The 22379-nt window shown below is 39.5% G+C and overlaps 2 protein-coding genes across 13 annotated transcripts in view; one reads left to right on the top strand and one right to left on the bottom strand.

Moving 5' to 3' along the window:
* Nucleotides 1-3252, top strand: part of PDE4A (phosphodiesterase 4A) — a 301715-nt gene extending 298463 nt beyond the window's left edge. For all 7 annotated transcript variants that reach the window (XM_072399609.1, XM_072399606.1, XM_072399607.1 and 4 more), the window contains one exon: nucleotides 96-3252. In XM_072399609.1, coding sequence (XP_072255710.1) covers nucleotides 96-488 — 393 coding nt within the window. In that variant the 3' untranslated portion in view covers nucleotides 489-3252. The remainder of the gene's footprint in view (nucleotides 1-95) is intronic.
* Nucleotides 761-22379, bottom strand: part of KEAP1 (kelch like ECH associated protein 1) — a 35179-nt gene continuing 13560 nt past the window's right edge. For 2 of the 6 annotated variants that reach the window (XM_072399613.1, XM_072399614.1), the window contains exons 3-6: nucleotides 21120-21805; nucleotides 16983-17188; nucleotides 14538-14714; nucleotides 12893-13603 (exon numbers count right to left, since the gene is read on the bottom strand). In XM_072399613.1, coding sequence (XP_072255714.1) covers nucleotides 13374-13603; nucleotides 14538-14714; nucleotides 16983-17188; nucleotides 21120-21805 — 1299 coding nt within the window. In that variant the 3' untranslated portion in view covers nucleotides 12893-13373. Of the gene's footprint in view, nucleotides 8845-12892; nucleotides 13604-14537; nucleotides 14715-16982; nucleotides 17189-21119; nucleotides 21806-22379 lie in introns of those variants that run through there. The other 4 variants (XR_011919276.1, XR_011919277.1, XR_011919278.1 and 1 more) reach the window with 4 other exon arrangements.

Raw genomic sequence — 22379 nt, 5'->3', positions numbered from 1 at the left:
TGAAAAAAGTGAGATTCTTTTAGATTCTTTGAGTTTTAGAAGTCAGTAGATTCTTTTTTCAAAGGTGTAAATCCAATGTGTTCCTCCATTAACAGGTTGGCTTTATCGATTACATTGTCCACCCGCTGTGGGAGACCTGGGCGGATCTTGTTCACCCTGATGCTCAGGATATCCTGGACACCTTGGAGGACAACCGGGATTGGTACCAAGGCATGATCCCTCAAAGCCCTTCCCCGCCGCCGGATGATCAAGACAAAGACGAGGAGGGTGGTATGGAAAAATTCCAGTTTGAACTGACACTGGAGGAGGAAGCAGACGAATCGGACAAAGACCGAAACAGCGGCATCGAGGAAGAGGAGGGCTGTGCGCTCCAAACACCCGAGATCCAAGAACCTGAGCTGGACATTGAAGAAGATCCCACGACACAGGAAGAACCACCATCACAGACTGACGACCAATCAAACGACACATGTTCTGCGGAATCCTGAACTTTACCCACGGAAGACTATAAACTCTAAGATGTTTAACAACACACAAAGACCTGTTTTACATGGAGATCAAAATGTGCTTAATTTCCAGTTTCATATTTATTTATTTTTGTCTTTTTTTTCTTTTTGAAGGTTGTTTTTGTATTCTCAAGGGGAACAAACACAATTACTGTAGATTCCGATACTTTGCACAGAATAGGAGTTTGTTGCCATAAGTAAGTTACAACACACTCTCTACAAAAAATCTATATTGTATATTTTTTTCTGAGTGCTTTTTTTTTTTGTTTAAAAAAAAAAACATTTTATTTCCCTTTTCAAACGGATGCAACGAGGAAACCAAGTTCCGTTCCTAAGTTTGCGCATGCAACTACAAAGCCATTTTGTTTTTTGTTTTGCTTTTTTTTTTTTTTCTTTTGGAAAAAATGAACAAATATCCCATCAAGAAGTGAGCAGAAATGTAATGAATTTTAATTTTAATGATTTTTTTTTTTAATTTGTAAAACAAAGAGAAACCTACCAGCTCAGCAAACTGAGCTCACTTCTCAGAGTGTTTTATTCTTTCTGAGAGTGACGTAGGATTCCAGAGACTGTGGAAAAGGTGTGTGCCTTTTATGTACTTGTATCTCTGTGTCTTTTGTTGTGTGGCAGATGGCGCTCCATTGGCAAAGGTTTCTGGGTAACAAAAAAGAAATAACGGCAGCATCGATGATAATGATGAGAGGTCATATGGACAGGGCTTAACTTTCACCTCCTCAATGGGGTTGACAGTGTTTCGTTTATATGAAGTGGAACAATAATAGAACTGACCTTTCCACTGCCACAGAGGCGGGTAGAACCTAACCCTAAATCGCCCTTTGTTTGGTAGTTAAACGGTGAACGAATGTGGAAATCTGTAGCCTCCAAAAGACATTTTTTTTGGGTACAAAAAAGTAATATTTTATTTAATTCTTTCTCTCTTTCTCTTAAATCTCTCAACATAGATATATCTATATATATATATATAATATATATATTTTGTAAATGCTTATAATTTATTGATGGCCTTTTCTCACAAAATCCACGTCAACGCCAGAGAGTTACAAAAATTTTGGTGTTTGCTAACTAAAAAAAACAAAAAAAAATAAAGCTAAGATGGACTGATATGGGAGACAGAGAGATTGTAATTGTCTGAGCCTCTTGCAGCTTGGCCGATGGTCTTCCTTCCACTTACTTGTAGTTCTCTCTTGCACACGCTGGCAATACACTCAAAGCGTTTTTATTTTAGAAGACGGCAAGCTGCAAAAGCGTCTGCAGGGTAGAAATAAAAAAAAAATGTATATTTTGATTTTTCCACCAGCAGTTTTTATTTTTTGTCTTTCGCTTTTTTATATTGTTTTTGTTTTACTGTTTATATATTTTGTCATTTTGTATTTCTTATTTATTTGAATGTGTTTTTTTTGTTGCCAAATACTTGCATATCTGTAAGCTGCGTCTATCAAAGACTGACATTATACCCGTTTTCTGTTTTCCACTCTTAGGTTTCCTATTTTATTTTATTTTTTTTACATTACACACAAATGTGATTCTGAAAATTAGGTGAGGTGAGAAGTTCCTCGGGCATAGTGAGCTTGGCTGGTGTTGAAAAGAATATTATTTCTTAAGACTATAAAATATTTTTAGGGTTATTAGGAATATCCCTAAACATATTACATATTCCTGTTCCATTCTAAATAAAGGGAAGGGGCAATTTTAAAAACTCCAGCCCTATCAGACTTTACAATCCCATACTAGGCCATAGAGTTTCCTTTCACTGATTTCAGCAATCCAGACTCAGCAAATGATAAAACATATTTCCGAAATAGATGGTACCATCGATATAATCTGCATCAGTAGGTGAAGAAATATAAAAGATGAAGTGACATGTAAATTCTGACCTGGTCCATCAATCTGAAGCTTTGCTGGTCAATAGGGAGAATTAGAATGTGCAGGGCCAAGCTGACCTCTTAGGGATCTATTTTTACATTTTATACAACCAACTTTTACCCAAAAGGTACACATTTTTCACATTGAATTTAAATAGAAAATTTAACTTAATTTATTTTTGTAATCCAATGTGAAAATCTTAAACTTCATTGTATTTCCAAAGTGTTTAGCTTTGCCAATATAGATTAGGCCAGATCTGGAAAAGTAATGTGAAATGGTGGCAGAACATTCTGTAATTACATCCAAGAGGACCCATAAGAGAAAATCTGATTTTGTTTGGTGAGAATTGGCCCTGATGATGAGTTTCGATTGACAAATGTGGCTTACTTTACACGTCAGATCGAGACAAATCTGAGACCATTCAAAATCCATTACAGTTGACCTGCATCAGCTTTATGGGGATAAAAATAGTTCTAAAGCAAACAAAAGCCGATCGACAATGACAGTCCACAACAAGTGCCACTTCCACCAGTCTTTTGCTGCCATACTCTCCCGGTCCAATACTTGGCCAGTTTTCTATTATGAAAACCCTCAGCTTAGTTCATCGACACTTGTGTGGACCAACCCGCCACAAGTGTTCTGACAGCTCCAGCTCTCCTTTGTGTGATCTTGTTTGGGTAATGGAGAAGCAGCTTACAGATTTTGCAAGTCATGTATATTTATATGTAATTCTGTTTTGCCTTAAGCCAAAATTGATTTGCCATAGTCCTAAAAAGTCATTTTGTGTGTTTTTATCATTTATGTGAAAGGGCTGTCTGCTGTGAAAAGAATGAACAAAAATCTTAATTTTTTTCATTATCATCTGACATGGTTTTTCTTTCATTTTATTTTTGCATATTTCTGCATTTTTATTTTTTGCATCTTTCCAAAGAATATCAATATACAGTGGTATGCATCGAGTATTTAGGGTGTCCCCTCGGGAAACATGGCACAGATAGGCTCATTAAAAAAAAAATAAAACTATGGCCATCGAAACTAGAGGTCTATATCTTCTGTATCAGCAAAACAGCTGTATCATGGTTGGGTTTTGGGTTGACCTTTATGATGGATCGCCAGAACTAAGAATTGTTCTTGGTGCCAGATTTTACCATTCTAACTGCTATATAGGGAAATAGATTGGTTACTGGAGAACTTGTTGGGTTTAAATATGGCGGAAAACCATCACTTAATTCCTCAGAATTACTCAAGTTTATTCTCATTTTTGCTTCAATGAAAATATCAGAACAAAATGTTCAAGCAATGTAATATCTTAGCCTTGTGAACCTCCAGCTTTCTGCTTCTACTATTTTGATACAAATGTTTATTTCTATTGCAGATTTTCCCTCTCTAGTGAAGCTGATGTCACCATGACATCAAGTGAGGGTAAATCTCTGTATAAACGTAAAATACCAGAAGAGATTCAAGCCCTTTCCCATTCTACAATAAAAAAAAAGTTTTAGGTTAAACAAATCCTGTAATGTGGGATAATATAAGGATGATTTGCCAATATTGATAACATGGGTACAAAATTAAAGTATTTTCCCACCCATTTTGGTTCCTATTTCCAGCTATCATGGTGTAGCTGTTGGAGCTCAATCATTTCCTAGGGGTCTGTGTATAAAGCAGTGAATCTGACCTTCATTGAAACATTCCCTGGTGGGGAATCTTCTAGGTCCATGTATTTCAATGACAGTAATATATTCTCCACCAGGGAATGTTTCAGAGATTTGTTGATCATTTATGGACCCCTTAGAGTTCTGTGACTTGCTGACTTAAGGATTTGCAATTTGCACCACAGATAGAAGATTGCACAATATTGAGGAGATAGCGTAGCTTCAAATGAATAGGGACAATCGTTTTTTTGCAGGGTGATGCTTTGTTGATTTCCATCTTATTAAAAGGAAATGTTCAACCAATTGCAGCTGTATTTGCTGATCCTTCTAAAGTGTTCCTTGGCAAGCTTGAGTTACCGGACCCTTCCAATCTTTATTATATTTGGCTGCTCTTATTCTGAGAAGACAATAACTTCAAGAAATGGGGTGGTACCAATACCTTCAACACAACAATAACAATGTAATTTATCAGATGGTCCAAGAGTGATTTAAGAATATAAAGAATATTTAACAGTATGAAATATTTATAGATATATATATACAGATTATGAAGATGAACACTTATGTAAAGATTGTAAAAAGTATGGAATTGTCTTTAGTTAGAAATTCTCGTATAGAAGTCATAGTATGAAAGGTCTCTGGTTTGCACTTTATTTTGTCTTTATGATAAAAAAGCCTTTTCCATGGACACTAACCTGTATCAAGGAATAGATCAGCCATTTGCTGTTGTGTTCTCTATGTTTGCTAATCATGCTAATGTTTCTGCCTAACGTGATCTTTTTACTGTCGTCATTTTATTGTACAAGGAAGGTGAAAAACTGCCTACAACCTGCTCTATTACAGTACTGTTATCAAATATTCTCTTTAAATGGAACTGTGAGCATTTGGGTGAAAGGAAAATGTGCATTACCTCCTCTCAATCTAGTGAGCCATAGAGTTCCCCTGACTCATTCTATCAGTCAGAGGGGGGGCAGGCAGAGTTCCACTTCTTCATGCCACCAAAAGTTTGAAGTCCTAACTTTGGTCCTATGCTATACCGCAAAGTAGGTGAGGGGATAGATGAAACTAGGAGGTGAGAACTTCCATTTGAGGGGCAATCTGTCACCACATTATCACACTTTTGGTGAACATAAGATGAGACAACCTTAAAAAAAATGGTGGTCTAGCTATTATTGAACCATTACTGTGGGGAAATGTGGGTCTTTTTTCAGTTCATGTATTTTTGAGCCATAGATATTAGCAGATACAGGGATATCTTAAAAACAAAACCATAATCTGTGAAGGAATGGTTTAGTTTAGTGTTGGTGAAGTTGGTGTAGCACAGGAGAGGTGGGCCTAGTGTTGTTATGTCTTCACATATAGTATAATCATGACATTTTCACTCATGCATTTTTATTTTCTTTATCTCAGGCCTGCAGATCAGGTTTAGTATGTACTATACGGCCATAGGTTTGTGGGCACCTGACTATCAGACCTATACTATGTGAGCTTGTTGGCCATCCCATTCCAAAACCCATGGTCACTATTATGGAGTTATCACATCCCTTTTATAACTGTATCAAGTGCCACTGTTCTGGGAAGGCTTTCCACAAGATTTTGGATTGTGTCCATGGGAAGGTGTACGCACTCAGTCTTTACACATCAAGGTACTGATGTTGGAAGAAGTTAGGTTAGGGTTTTGTGCTGGCCAACAAAAATGGTTGCGGTCCATCTCCAATATAAGTCAATTAGGTGGTAATGATGCCATGGTTTTGCATTTGGTCCTTTTTTTGAGTAGTTTAAAACCCAGCAAACTGGAACATTTAAGGGCTAAATAGAAATATGTAAAGCTTAAAGTGACAATTATCCTTGTAAAAGAAGACAGAGCATAGAGTGATTTTTGGTATGCTTGGATCTTTTCATATTGTTCTATTTGTTGCTCCTAAATGTTTGATGGCCATAACCTGTTAGTTTATAATCACCATCCTGAGAAATGTATTGCTGGTTTCTTCAGTCTGTACAAAGATCCATGTCTCTTGATCCACAAGTAATCACAGCAGTCCACAGTCATCACACTAATTTGTTCTTGGAGGAGCTCACAATCTAATGACTTTGTCATGGTCATATGCCATTGCCTACACAAAGGAGAAAAGCCAATTTACCTACCAGTGTGTTTTGTGCTCTGGGAGGAAACTGAAGTTCCCAGAGGAAACCCACACAAACACAGAGAACATACTCCAGATAGAGGCCTGACCGAGATTCAAACCTGGAATCTTAGTGCCACAAAGAGGGCTGGCCTAGTGTGTTCACAGTGCTAACCCGGAACAGAACCATGTCCCCTTAATACAAATAAATTATCTTTTGTATTCCCTTCATGACCACCATTGAGTCACTACGGGAAGAAACATTTGTCATATGCAAACACATTTCAGGATCCTAAGAGCCACTTCATCTAGTCTTTGGAAAATTTCAATAGCTTTATATTTACTATATGGTGGCAATAGGGAGAATACCGCTTATATTGCTGTCCATTTGGAAGAATGTCATCATTACAGATGGCCAAAAAGATCATTGGTGTTAGTAAACTGACCTGAGAGGTACAAGTTGCTTATTGCTCAAGAAACCCCTAGCAACTTCTAGAGGAACCCTGGGGTTCCAATGGATCCTGGTTGAGGACAGATTGGCTTGCAGTAAACCTTTGGAGATGATCACGCATCTCATCAGATGATCATGAACATTCATTACACAAGCTAAAAGAAGAGATCTACATTGATTATGTGCACATTTAGCAGATTCAGCTTGTTCCATGTGCCATTCTATATTGTACTGGGTCATTATTGCTTTCATCTTAAAAGAGCCTGGACAAAACTTCCAGAAACCATGGCTATAGTAAACACACCATTGGCAGGATTGCAAGCAACCTGGGGGGAAAACTCTGTATTTGCCAAAAAGCCCACCTTTTCAAGTGTGAGAGTACCATGGCTTCCTCTGTAAAGGGTTTCCATCACCCACTATTTCATGCTCATAAAATAATATATGCATTTTCATCATCCTTTCCAACTTGTTCACCGTCCATTACCATGATTTTCACTATTCCACTTGTGTTTTCTATAAAACAATCAGTAAACCAAAATACAAGTTATTTTATGTCATATTTCCAGAAAAAAACATTTTCCATCCAAACGTTGCATAGTAAGTAGACTTATAAAATGTTCAGGTAGCTCTTTTATATAAATAAGCTTTTGGTCTTCATAGTCCCCAACCTATTGTTTAACGTCTTGGTTCAAAAACAAAATAGAATAGGTGTGCTCAGTGATGGTGGTGATAGAGTTTTATTAAAGGGCAAAGCCAATAATTTGAGGTGTGAGAGGTATGTGAGCAGATAAATCAAGGAAGCAGGTTTGGAATAATCCTACAAATATAAAGCTCAGCTGATCTTAGGGAACAGCTCTGCGTAATATGTTGGCGCTATATAAATCCTGTTTAATAATAATAATAATAATAAAATACATTCCTGGTACATCAAAATAAAAGGAGTTACAATTTATTTCCCCTAGAAAGCAGCTACATCCTGGATAAAATGCCTGTCTCCTGCCACCATGTTGTACCCAATGGATTCTCTATAGAAGTCCAACATGCCCGATGAATTGATATACCAATCAGGACAACTCCAGCTCCCTGCTGGTTGGAGAATTCCCGTTCTGACTCCGCAGAGGGCCCGGGAACCCTTTTATTTTGGTGCAAGTGTATGTATGTAGCAGATTTAATCTTAATGTTTAGCTGGGCTTTAACCTTTCTCAGCCATGGTCTATTTCTCGTGGTGTAAAAGCCCCTTTGCTGCATTTCTATTGGCAATACAACGATCCAGTCTCGATTTTGTGTGTTGGGTGGTGGAGGGTCACTGGTGTCACAGCTTTACATTATTTTTGTTCGATCCGCCGCACCAGATTCACACGTGTTTTACCAAACGGCCAGTGGAGACGGGTTGTGATGTCTCTCCGCCATCTTGTATGGAATATATTTTACTTGTTATTAAACTTTGACATGTCACGGTAACAAAAAAATGTTTGTGTGAAGAATGAACAGAAACAAAATGAATCAAAATGCCATTTCTGTACACAGTACTGTAGGTCTTGTTTTTTTTCTAATTTAGCCATCTTTATAAAGGAACCCCGGACGCACCAGAGGGACCCTACAAACAATAGAGCATTGTGGGCCTCCCTGGGGCTGCTGGGAGTTTTGTCCCCCTGCTTTGCTGGATGGTAGCGGCTTGGAATACGGCTCCCAATTCCAGCGACAGGCAGGGGGAGGTTAAGCCTCAATCGAATCCTTTAATGATTCTTGTACAGTTTTTATTTTATTTTTTAATTTTAACTGAAGAGTGATTGGTTTCAAATAAATAAATAAAAGATATATATAAAAAATAAAGTGATTTTTTTCTCTTTGTACATACTATAATGTTAAGATTGTACATTTACTCTATGGGTGGGCGCCTCGGGTTTGAGAGGTGCTGATACTGTCAGTGCTCCTGGTGAGACATATAGCTGCATACTCTGTATATTTCTATGGTGTAATATAGACCAACTGTAGAGTCGTTCTTTATGAGATTGTTGTTATCACATTGCACTGTTCTATGTACCTTACCAAAATCATGGATTACAGCTTCTGGACAGTCATGAACAATACATTGCATCTGTTTCAATCCTCTGTGTCTCCCATGTTCATTGTGTGATTTCTGTCTGCAGATGATTATTTTATTTTTTTATAAGTTCAGCTGATTTCTTATTTACGCAGAATGGATTAATTGTAGGATCATCGTGTCCCTGTGAAAAGACAACACAATGCAAAAGTTCCTCAGCTGATCAGCACAAAAAGCCAAAATAAATATTCAATGTTTCAACAAGGTAGAACAGTTTTTTGTTGCATAATACTACATGTGCTCCCACCTTGGGACATACAATGATCTTTCAAGCCATTAAAACTACTGACAGGTGATATGAAAAACGCTGATTATCTCATAACAATGGCACCTGGTAAGTGGTGGGGAATGTTAGACAGTAGGGGCTCATTCATACTAAGTGTGTTGTGTTAGCATGCGTTTCCATGTGTTGGTGTGCTGGGTTGCCAATAACTGATGATGATGCACTGCCATGTATATTTAGTGGTTAACCTAAAAAACAAAATTTGTTTTGTGGTCTGCAGTGCTTTAAATCTATTCAAATGAATGGCATGCTGAATGCAATGCAAACGGAAATAATAAGTGCAATGTTCTCTCCGGCACTTTCCAATGGCCACCTGGTTGTCATCAGACAACCAATCAACAACCAATGTACCTCTGAAATGTCATCTATCGTCCAATCCGCTGCCTGGACATGCTGCCATTATTACCATACACCATAGAATACAAGCGGAATAATGACAATTACACACAGCAAGATGCATCTCGTTCATCATATAGTGTAAAGGAGCCCTTTGTGAACAGTCAGTTCCTAAAGGTAATAAGCTGGAAGCAGAAATAGGACAATAATAAGGATCAGTAACAGTTTTTTGCATCTAACAAGAATGTGTGCATCTGGAAAGATGATAGAAAATAGAACCTTACGTATTCATTTTGTTATTTCAAATTCCAGCCTATAGCTATACATTACTCGGGAAAATTAAGGGAAGATTGAAATAACATACTATACAAATTGTTAGTAATATACATTGTATAATTTGCTGGGAACAAAGTGATGTATAAACAGTCAATGGAAAGAAACTTACTAACTCGCTGTGGACAGGATACAAAACCACACTGAAAATCAAATAAAAAAAATGAAATCCCAGCTGATTCAATTTATGTGAATATCATCACAACTTATATTGTAGATCAGTAGTGTGTATGCCCCCAATATGCCTGCATTCCAACAAAGTGGTGCCCTTCTGATGGGGTGCCAGGCAGTGACCCTGGATCAGGGCATTAGTGAGCTCCTGGACAGTATATGGGGCTACTTGGTGGAGGCGGTGGCACCAGTACATAATGTCCCAAAGGACTGATTCAGGTCTAAGATATGCAGGGGGCTAAGACATCAATCCCATCATTCAGGAACTGCCTGCACTCTCTGGCTACGAGGCCGAGCATTGCTCTGGAGATACTCAGGGCCCACTGCACCAGTGTAATGGTTGATAATGAATGGCTAAAAAATGGAAGCCAGTGATGAGAACTACAAACAAATGCAACAGAAGAGGAGCAGTGGGAAGGATGGATGAATCTGGCTGCAGCGTTCATATTAGATTGTAAAGGAGAGAGTTGGGTTAGTAGGATACCAGAGAGGAGGATGTTACAGTAGTCCAGACGAGAGATAATAGGAGCGTGTACAAGGAGTTTGGTGGTCTCTGGGGACGGGGGGGGGGGGGGGGATTTTGGAGATGTTTGGAAGGTAAATATATCTCAATGATTTTCTCATGAATTTGCCACAAAATGGGTATGATATGTGATCTCAGCACGTCCTACGTTGCAAACATGTATTTTGGCTTATCCATGTACTTTGCACATTACACTAAAAATCCCCCATACAATGTGATCAGTATGGTAACATTTTAGTGCTTCAGGTTTGTTTGGAAAACAAACTAGTATGTAAAACTAGAACATTCCATCATTTTAGAACCTCAATCCTAATGTGTAATTCAAACAAATACCCCGGCTGACCAATGCTGGCGAGGATTGGAGTAAAGACCACCATAGCTCTGAGCTATAAACAGAATATAGAATCAGCTCGTCTGTGACATCTAGTGGTAACTTTGTGGTACTGCATCCTGCAAAAAAACTACTTTTTTTTTTTTTTTTTTATATCAAAGTGCAAATTATAACAAAATGTTGCACTTGGAAATATTTGTAAAGTTAGAACCCATTCACATGTGTTGTATTAGCATAAGCGTGTTTACCCAACACTGTCATGCTGTCAACACTCACTGTTGTAATGCAACCATTTCAGGGGGCAGCCTATGTCCCTCTTATATTTTGGGGTATCTGTTCTTAGCACAGACCACTACAATGGGAATAGGGCCAGACTCTAACCTCTCCCCCCCCCCCCCCTCCCCACACACACACCTTTCAGGTAATAAAGAAGAGATGATGACAAGTTCTATTCTACCTATTAGGGCAAAGCAATGAAAGTCTAATTAATCCTTTAATTGGGAAAACTATGGAATTTCAGTCTTTTCAATGAGGGAAAATTAGAAATAATGGGGAAATATCACCTTACCCTTAATGGACTTAACTATGATAACATGATCCATTAAAAAGTTTCCTGCATTTACCAAGTTTGGCTCCACTTTCCAATGGATATAAGTGCTGGCCTGGACCCCTCTGTGGCATCACTTTGCTCTGGCACATCGGTGCTAGCTACAGGCTGAACTTGTTACTTCACCCACTATGTGCCAAGAACAGGTTCACCTTAACAAAATAGTACAAGCCCTGAAATTCTGGATTCATTTAATTTTTACTTTGTCTGCTTTCATGAGCAGGAACTTATACAACATACTAAGGATGTGTTTCTGACAGTACAATGCATCCCCTGATGAAATACATTCAATATAAATAATAGAAAAGTATACATTTAGAAAAGTATATTTGTTTTCTTACAAATTGGATAGTAAAGAAACTAATAAAAGATGGGGTTGAATAGTTGGATTTCTTTTGGGGAATTTTACTTATTATCATTTTATCCCCCTATAGAGTTACATTGTAGAGCAGTGTCCTTCCTTATATTGCTCACAAGGTGAGTCAGTATAAAGTTATACTTCAGTTCTGGCTGAGTGGAGTCCCCCAGAAGCCTCTTTTGGTTACAGACCTGCACTTGTGTTCCTGAAGCCACCCAATGAGAAGCTTTCTGAATTTTAAATTCCGCCTCATTTCCATTGTAAGAAAGAGTCGCTGTGTTATGCTGCAAGGTACAGGAACCTGCATGGCTCCGCATTGTAAAGCTGAGCTTATTCATTACACTGAACAGGGAGAAGACACAAAAACAGACAGAAATGCTTGCAGCCGAGCATTGACAAAACACACAGCAGTGCAATGTATTAGTGAGAACATCAGACCTGGCTCTATGCAATGTCTGATCTCCTGATGTATTGCACAGCATGTAAAGTATAATGAATAGCTCTGCATCATACATAATAGGAGTGAGAATTTACAGAGATCTCAGCCCAGTTGTTGCCCTCACTTTAGGCAGGGGCTCCATATTAGCTCCAAGTGGGGGCAGGGAATAATTGTCCCCTTCCAAGAAGATGTCACATGGAAAAGTTAATGGGAGATAAGAAGCCATTAGGTGATTAAACCCAGAAAACTAGATAACCACAGACAGTGATATCATTACCAGAGCTCATCACTGTCCCTCTGTGGGTACAGATTAATGACAAAGTACAGACCCGAGAGAGAACTGAGGTGAACTATTTTTAATATGGAAGAACCCTTCAAAAAAAAAAACTTTTAGCTTACAGTATATTAGTGTGCTGGACAGTAAGAAGAATGTAAGCTCTTCAGGGCAGGGTCCTCTCCTGTATCACTGTCTGTGTTAGTCTGTCATTTGCAACCCCTATTTAATGTACAGCGCTGTGTAATATGTTGGCGCTATATAAATTCTGTTTAATAATATAATAATAATAACATCTCTTACAATGCTGGCCAGTGGGAAAAATGTTAGTCTTACAGATAGCCAAAAGGATTACCGTTGTCACCTAAACTGACCTGAGAGATATAAATTGCTCATTGCTCAAGGAACCCCAGCAACTTCTGGAGGAACCCTGGTTGAGAAACTCAGCTGCAGAAATGCTGGTATTTGACCTGAGAAGAGCAGCGAGGGCCTCTACTGGCCAAAAATCAAACTGCAGTACTTTAATAAAATTTTAATGTTTTGCCCTGTTTTGTTGAAACATATTTTGCATTGAAGAATAAATATTTTTCTCTTTGAAGTAAATGAATAGGACACAAGCTCACAGCATGTCACATGATAGAAAAATAAAACATTGAACTTTATGTTCTAGTTAAAGGTTCCAACCCCCCCAAATTAGTTTATTAAATTTCTAGCTACTGATTCACAAGTTTACAATAAAGAGATCTTTGAAATTATATTTATAAATATATACAATTTTAATGGCAAGCATTAAAAAAAAAGCCGCCAGTAATGTATATTTTATTCAAAAGAATCTGTGTTAGGAAGAGTAGGCAAAAGAAGGTATATTACATTTCCATGGCACCAGATATTTCTTGTGTTTGTAATGGTTCCTGGCACCATTGCGTTTTCCCGGCCCATAGTGAAAAAATAAGCCCGTTATTCTCTGTAATACTGCGCTGTTTTAGATTGGAGGTCTGTCATTTCCTGAAAAGTGAGGAAAAGAAGCAGTCTCGCTGGGTCTCTGGAGGATTGCCCTCTTTCTTTTCAGGTAGGATTCCCCCACACTGAGTTTTGCGACAAGGCTCCATGGTAACAGCCACACCGACACCGCTTCGTCCCGACAACATTCGTGTCACCTCTGTCCATGTATCCTGAGCAGGGTCATAACATTCCACGCTGTCCAAAAACGTGGTCCCATCGTAGCCACCTGCGAGATAGGAAAACAGATGGATTTACTCTCAGTATCACTACTGGGCTGTACAACAAATGAGGGAGAAGGAAATGCAAGAATCTGAATATAGAAAAGAACAGAATTTGTACTTTACTAATCAGTAATGGTACCACACCGCTTCTTGCTCAGTGGACAAAAAGTGATGCTTCTATATGGTCTAGTACAGCATTTCTCAACCTTCTTAACATTGGGGGAACCCTTGGAAAACTTTCAGGTCTTGGGGAACCCCAGCTATAATTACTATAGCCACTGCTCACAGTATATTAGTATGGGGGGGGTCATTGGAAAACTGTTTCTTACCTGAGAGGCACAATTTGCTAATTAACCCCTAGTAATCTGTGTAGGATCCCTGGTTGAGAAATACTGGCCTAGTAATAAGGCTGGGAGGTGACACAGGGAACACACACACAGGCTAATCTAAACTAAACTTGTTCTAGGTCAGCACCTTAAACAGGATTGATATATGACAGCCTGGGAAGTAGCATTTTTAAAAGTAGAGTTTAGTAATAGCATCTTTATAGAAACTACTGCAGATATGAAGTGCTGGCTCTTAGAAGTGCACATACCCTCATCCATATACCTCCAAAACGCAATGTTATGGCCCAAATCTCTGAGAGGTAAAGCTCTGACTTTTTAGAATGTTTAAGTAATCTGCTATGCCCCCTCTACCCCGTAAACATTGCTATTGGCCCATCACTGAGAGGTAGCCAACAGGTGATCTGGCTATGAAAGGGGAGGACCCCGTTCCCAAAACAGAGTCTTAAAATATTTGCAAAACACAGGAATTCTATAGAATTATCCCCTCCCCATTCAGTGTAAATGTTCACGCACAGCTGCCATTTTTTTATCAGTGTATTTTTATTCTTCAATGGGTAAACAGAGTGACACACACACAGAGCGGAGTCATTACCTAATACATAGATCTTTCCCTGGTGCACAGTGACTCCTAGTGCACTCCTACGGTGTGTCATAGGTGCCACAGATGTCCAGGTGTTTTTCTCTATGTCATATTTCTCCACACTGTTCAGCTGGTCTCTACCATCATAACCCCCCATGGCATATATGTTGGTATCTAGAGCGCAGGCCCCTGCAAAAGAAAAAGACCACTATTAGGTCTACAAGACGATATACAAAATCTATCTCTGTAGATGACAATTCAATAAAGTTATTTACAAAGTGTTTGGAATGAGGATCAATCAGATACAGAAAGCTAAGATATAACATATGATCTAAACTGTGCAAATCACAAGTCATAAAATTATTCCAACATACAAGTTACTAGAATTTAGCCAAGACATTCTGAAAAATCATCTTGTTTAACCTGCATAAGGGCCAATTCATAAAGCAGGAAGAGATAAGAGAGCAGGGGTTGTCATTTTTTGTATTATTAGTTTTCATTAAAAGTTCAAAAATGTAAATATCATACAAGGGGAAAGGTATTTGGTGTGTAAAATATGCCTCTATATTATGAATCCGGGTTTCTCCACAGTCCACCTCAAAGCATGAAACTTACGTCGACCTAGAATTAACATTTTTCGTCTCTTCTTGACGGAGAACTCATAAAAAGGTCGCGGTTATTGCCAGTCAGCAGCAAATTGTCTTTTAAAGCACACAGTGCTTTGCCCGTGCAGGGTGAAACAACACTAATTTCCTTTTTTATCCCCTTCCCCAGCAGCACATTCACCTTTCCTGCACTCTCCAACCATTCCATATAGGAATGGTAAAAAAAAGGTAAAAAAAACAAAACACTATTTGTGGGACTATGTGACAGCGCTGGTGCTCGGTATAGTTCTGGTGCTATCACATGGGGGTAGGCAGAGTGTCCTTAGCACTGTGTAAGCTAATTCCACTCTGAGCCGAAATAGGGAACCTTTTCTTTGTTTCTGGCAGTCAACTGGAGCAACAGGGGGAATTAAAGAAATAAGTGATGCTGCTGAACCCGCTCCTAGCGTTCTAATTTCGTCCAAATTTCTATGCAAAAAGTGCTAAATTTTTTTTTGCATGAAAATTTATTTTACATTGTAGGCGATAATTCCTAGGCATAACCCACCGAAATAGGTCTAATATTTAATACATTTAATAATAAACTCTAAATAAAAAAAAACACAAAAATCCGTTAAAAAATAAAATAAAAAAATAGTTAAATGTAAAGTAATGTAAGTGTAAAATCCGCGAGTCACACTTGGAATTACCGCTAGGGGGGTTAAAGTGAACCTGTTGCTTTGTCCTGCATGGAAGCAACAAAAGTTTGCTTTAAATTGTGTGTCAACCCTGACAAACTTCTCATAGTTTGTGCTTTAAAAAAAAAAAACCCACAATGATGATCTTGGAAATTCTGAGCGGTCCTGTGTCCTCTGCAGACTGTGATACCTAAGGGAGGCTAAATAGCCCTCCCGATTCTCATTTCTCGACTAAAGAACAAATATTTCTTCTGTCGTAGAGATGATTAAAGTGGAACGGATTCAGGAGATTAGCAAAAGACGGCTCAGAAGGGTTCACATCTAATAGTCAACCAAAAACAGATATATATATCAACAGATATATTTCTTTACATGTGGGGCAAGTAGCAAATATTAAAGGATTATTATTTTATATAGTTAGTATTTATATAGTGCCGACATATTATTACGCAGCACTTTACAAGGTCCACAGTCATGTCACTAGTTGTCCCTCAAAAGGAGCTCACAATCTAATGTCTCCACCATAGTCATATGTCTTTACCATTGTCTAAGGTCAATTTTGGTGGGAAAGCCAATTACCCCTACTGAATGATTTTTGAATGTGGGAGGAAACCCATGCAAACACAGGGAGAACATGTAAACTAGTGTCCTGACTGGGATTCGGACCTGGGACCTAGCGTTGCAATGTTCTGTCTTCTGAGCCACTGTGCCAAGTGAGAAAACTTCTGTTAAACCTAAAACATTTTTTATTCAAAATGTAAATAATGAAAGCACCATTCTTAAGTGCAAATTTTCTCAACTGTTAGAACTGCGGTGCTTCTTCACATGACCAGTTAGTGGATAAGCTCCCCCTACGTTTGTGTCAGCGTAAAGTTCATTTAATCTAGTAGGGAGACGAGACCTGTGCACTGGGAATCTGTGGGAGGCTGGCTGACTTCCACCTTCCTCTCCTTTTTCCCCGCTCAGTGGGTAGAATACCTTCTTTAGATTGCTCTTTTCAGAAAGGTAGGAATTAGTCATTGGTCTAAAACCCCTAGCAAACACTGGGGCCACCCCAAGCATGCATGGAATTCTGAAAAGGCTGCCATAATGTATTGATTTTACAACTTGTCCATGCCAGCAGTAAACAAGCTTTCCCTCATTAATATGCTGGGAGAGTACAACCGAGCACTAACCTGCACCACTGCGTACAACATTCATAGACGCAATGTCCTGCCACTCATCCGTCTCGGGGTAATAACACTCTGCTGAGTTCAGTCTGTTTGTTCCATCAAAGCCACCCACGGCATAAAGCAGCCGGTTAAGAACAGCCACTCCAACTCCAATCCGGCGTGTCTTCATTGGAGCCACGAGCTGCCACTCATCTTTCTCAGGGTCATACCTGTAAGAGGAAAAAGAGAGAAACGTGCTTAGGAAAACAGCAAAAACGTGTCCTAGATGTCATGTAGACCAACTGGTGGTACGCAAGAAGATTTTGGTGGTCCGTGGCTACGGCCGGCGCACCCCCAAGTGGGGTCAGGATAAGGACCCCGCTGGGAGAGATGCACCAGCCAGAGCCATGGAACAACGTCCCTCGTACAAATCCCTGGCTCAGGGAAGTGGGCGGGCTGTGTTTCATGACACAACCGCCCACTCTCCCATCACAGTCTCAGATCTGCAATGGCAGAGTGAGCGGGGTTATGGCCTTATGACATCACTATAGGGGAGGTTCCTCCCCTTTAATTGACAACCAGGAGCCAGTAATTTTAGTGGTCCACGGGACCACAACGGTTGGCGACCGCTGATGTAGACCAAGACAAAACAAAGCTATTATCTTACACATAGACCCCATAAATATGTAAGTTATAAAGATAAGAGCATAAATCTTACACATTTCTGTTATAGCTCTATTGAAACTTTTGTTTTAGTTTTAGATGGATTGGAAGGATTAAAACTTCTTTGGTTTATTTATTACAGCCCATGTCCTGGAATTATTATTATTATTATTATTATTAAACAGGATTTATATAGCGCCAACATATTACGCAGCGCTGTACAATAGGAATATTTCTCTTCCCTTTCTGTACCTGAGATGCAGCAGGAACTGAAAAGAAATCTCTACAAAGTGGGGGGGATATTTTCCATTTAGCCAGTTTCCTTTACGCAAGTGTTCTCTTAAAGGTTTGCCCTCAATTTTTGTTCCGGTGCTTGGAAAAATGCAGAAACAACAAAGGTAGCAATAAAAAGTCCAAAAATGAAAAAAAAATAAAATATATATATATATATATATATATATATATATATATTTTCAAGCAAAGAAAAAAAAACAGTATTTTAATGATTTTTGAGAGATATATCTTGATAAAGGGGTACAAATAATCCCTAAACCATCAGTGGAATGTTAGGCGTGCTGGCCATTTTTGGACATTGGGCTTTGTGGTATAAAGGGCTGAAAAAAAACTATAAATACACAACAAAAAAAAAAAAGAGACTTCTGAAGAATGTAGAGAGATAAATATCTTCAATAGGTTAGAATGGGGGGGTTTCATGCTGAAAAATACGTTTTCCACTCCTGGTACAGACACACCTGGAAATCAGGTGCAAAGGGAATGTCTTTGTGGCCTTAGGCCGGACATTGCACTGTTGGAGGAGCAAAAATGTGATCCTCTATTGGTGTGCACTGCATCAACAAGGACAGAAACATTCACAGTCAGGACTGGTACTGAACGACTCCTGAGCTCATCAGATAGGGATTTGATGTAATATAGAACTGTCCTGGCTCTGCTCCACGTATAGATATCAAAAGCGTACAGAGGATAGGCCTTGAGTTCTTGAAATCTGAAGTGAAATAATATGACTAAAGGTTCAAGCGGCCAAAGGTGACCAAAATCACTGTTGGCTGGAAGCCGGAATGGATAAAAGCTCCACGTGGCTCTGTAGAACAGGAGTAAAGCTGCGTACACACTTCCAATTTTTATCGTTGGAAATGAACGACGAACGAACGACGAACGATCGATTGGTCAAAAATCGTTCGTAAAAAAAGTAACCAACGACGCCGACGAACGAGAATAGTCGCTGGAAATGAACGACCGGACCGGCGGATCGGATTGGACGACGATCGTTTACCATCTATCATGTGTACGGTCGTTCATTGATCGTCCATGGTCTGAGCATGCGTGATGAACGAACGTTCGTTCACTTCCTGTCGTGCACGTCACTTCCTGTATCGCTCAAACGATCGCATCTATTGTGTGTACAATATCTGCGAACGATCGTGTCGTTATCTGTATGTACAGGATCGGTGCTATACGGTCGTTCGCCGATATCGTGCAGGATCGTTCGTCGTTCGTTTACCAACGATAATTATTGGAAGTGTGTACGTAGCTTAAGATTCTTTCTCAATGCGGTATGGTGCTGTAGGTCAGTTCTCTATCCCATAATGTTAACCCCTTTCCGGACAACCTTGGCCAGGAATAGGAAATAATGGTGCCAGGCACCAATAGAGGCTACCAGTGTCCACCCCAAAGACTGTAAAATTTAAGTACGTTTTTAAAGACAGGACTAACACAGATGCAATGCCAGAAGCTCTGGAACTGGAAAGCCCTTTGCAGCCAACAACCTGGTTCTGTTCTCCCAACTCCTGCCTGGGAGCACCACCAGGCACTTTTCAGTACCCACCCAGCTGAAAAGTTGGATCACAATACAGGGCTGCCATCCACCTACAGCTTCTTCCTACCCAGCTCAAACAAAGTCTGGGAAGAGTACTGCAGGCCAAAGCTAATTTCCACCCCACTACGATTAAGTAAGTGGAGTCTGGCTGTAATAAGTCCAACGTAAAGACTAAAGACAACAGTGCCAGATAGCAATTAGTCAGGAAATAAAACCTCCAGCATCAATACATGTAGAATAAAATTACAGCTAGTGATACAAAAATCAAAACCTAAAATAAAGTGATTCATCTTTCTACAGTATTATCTCCAGATTTTGTTTTAAGCCGGGTGGGAAGAAGCTGAAGGTGCGTGGTGCCCCTGTATTGCGACCAAAATGTTCAGTAACCACCCAAAAACAGTTGGGTGGTTACTGAAAAGTGCTGGGTGGTGCATCCAGCTAAGAGCCCAGAGAGAACACTGCTCCTAGAAAATCTAAGGCATGCTGGTGTTTCAGGGGTAATACGCCCAGCTGGCCTAAAGTTTGTTTGCTGGTGTCCAATCATCCTATAAGTGACGGTATAACCTGAAGGTGTGTGTTCTTAAATAGATGAGAAATAAACTACTGAAGAGAAAATCATTGGACTAAAGGTGAGTATTGCACCAAATGCTGGTTTTGGTATTTTTTTCTTTCCATGGGTTATTTTTGTCTTATTATTTTTGGCTTCAGTTCTCTGACCTATGATGACATCTTCTCAGTGACTAATACTGGTAACATTTAGGGCTGCCAGAATGGACTAATGATTAAAGCGTACCTAAAGTCAGAAATTTCACTTTACATAAAAGGGTAGACAATCCTTTTATGTTAAGTAAAAATTCTTTAAAAAACACTCTTTAAAAAAAAAAAAAATAAAAGGTTCGGACTGCCCTGCGGCATTGAAGGTAAATTGATTTTTTTTGTTTTAGGAACTTTTGGGTTTAGGTCCTCTTTAATAAGGCTGGTAATGCCAGGAAAACAAAAAAATAGGATACTGAAATGCAAAGAGCACAAAGACCTTCTCCTAATATGTATGGCATCTGCAGGAAGATCCGATATAGAGAAAAAACAGAAACACTAAGTTTTTGTATAGATGCTCACCCCTCCACCCCTAATAAATCTATTACCAATTGTGCTAAATCGATCCACCTATTCCAAACCCCCTTAAATAGTCCCTACATTTTCTTTAATTCCAATGTTTTTTGCAATATATCTTGCATGCAATTTTAGTTTTACAATGGAGCATGTAAAACTCGGAATTCCCAAAGCACTGTGGGTTATCTAAAGTTATAGCACAGCCATGGTAGCAGATTGGCTGGCAGCCAATGTGGCACTGTGCCATCTAATAAAAGAAAAGGGGTTGGCTATGTGATCTGTGTTGGTGGGAAGGATCAGGGTTTATGTCAGCTGGTTCATCCGTTCAGCAGTTTGCTTTCCTGTCTGACTGGTTCCCATCCTGACTTCTGCTGTGCAAAACATTATAGGACATTGATAAGAAAAGACAGATATCAGGAACTTTGGTCACCAGCATGTAAATAATTTTCTATATATCTATTCTTAATGTACCCGGGAGGTGGTTGGTTTTGTCTTATTGCACAGATGGCAACATTTATAGAGCTCCCACACACCCATAACCTCTATGCACCCACCTCTCCACACTGTTATGATGAAGACATCCATGAGATCCACCCACTGCATAAATCTGTCCATCTATAACTCCAGCGCCAACCCTGTTCCTGGGTACGCTCATAGATGCGCATGGAGACCACTGATTGTTCATGGGATTGTAGCAGTCCATGGCATTGGAGTCCTCATTGCACTCAGGCGCATTGTTGCGGCCTCCCACAGCATAAAAGAGTCCTCCGACCACACACCCAGCCAGGCCACTCCGAGGTGTCTCCAGCGGAGCCAGGCTTAGCCACTCGCCATCCATGGGGTTGTAGGCCTCCAAAAAGTTGAGTGACTGACGGTAGTAACCCCCTCCCACAAAGATGAACTGTGGAACATTAGGGATCCTCCCCTGAGGAGGTCTGGTAGGTTTGTGCAGAGTCAGGTCCTGGAAAATCTTGGACAGGTAATCTTGGCAGTGGGTGTCTCCTCGTAAAATCTCACAGCGCTGGAGCTGTAGTTTTAGAAAGTTGGGAGTGAGTGAATGGCAACGAACAGCACGCAGAAGTGCCTGGATGTAGGGTCGCCGGTTCTCACAGTCATACTTGACCCAGTTGATGCAAGCGTGGAAGACTTCAGACTCACAGCGCACATTTAAGTCGTCACGACTGATCAGGTTCACCAGCTGGCAGCGGGTCAAGTTGAAAAATTCCTCCTGCTTGGATACCTGCAAAATAAGTGAAAGTAAAAGGTGATGATCTTATTACAAATACATGCTACATTTAGATTAAAGGAGCACTAAGTGAAGTTAAATTTTTATTGCTGCCTCTCAATTTAGGAGATTCACCCCTCTATTTGCACTGGTGATCAGTGTCACAGATAAAATGAGTGAGGGGAAAAATCAAACAATTTAGAGTTGTCCCCAAAACAAAAGGTAAATGGAAAACTAAAGAGAAGAACTTTAATAGGGAGGGAGTCTGTTGTTTTTAATCCGTAGTTAATGAACTGGTCCCTAGCTCATCTGGAGGGAATTTGGCTAAGGTTAAACCATGCGTGAGATAGGCATTGTTTCTTTAATCCAATTGAAAAAGCAAGAAAAAGCTCTATCTGTCCAATACATGCATAGAACTTTTACCTTATATAAAAAAGGAATGTCTACCCTTGTATGTAAGGTAAACATTTTAGTTTAGACCCACTTTAAAGGGGACCTGTCATATGAAAAATACCTGATCTGTCATTTTTGATCATCCTTTGAACAAGCAAGTAGCTTTGCCAATCCACTGGTTTCATTATTGAGTGAA

This window comes from Pyxicephalus adspersus, chromosome 2 (assembly GCF_032062135.1).
Source record: "Pyxicephalus adspersus chromosome 2, UCB_Pads_2.0, whole genome shotgun sequence".
NCBI lineage: Eukaryota > Metazoa > Chordata > Amphibia > Anura > Pyxicephalidae > Pyxicephalus > Pyxicephalus adspersus.
This window is presented reverse-complemented; position numbering and strand designations above follow the sequence as displayed.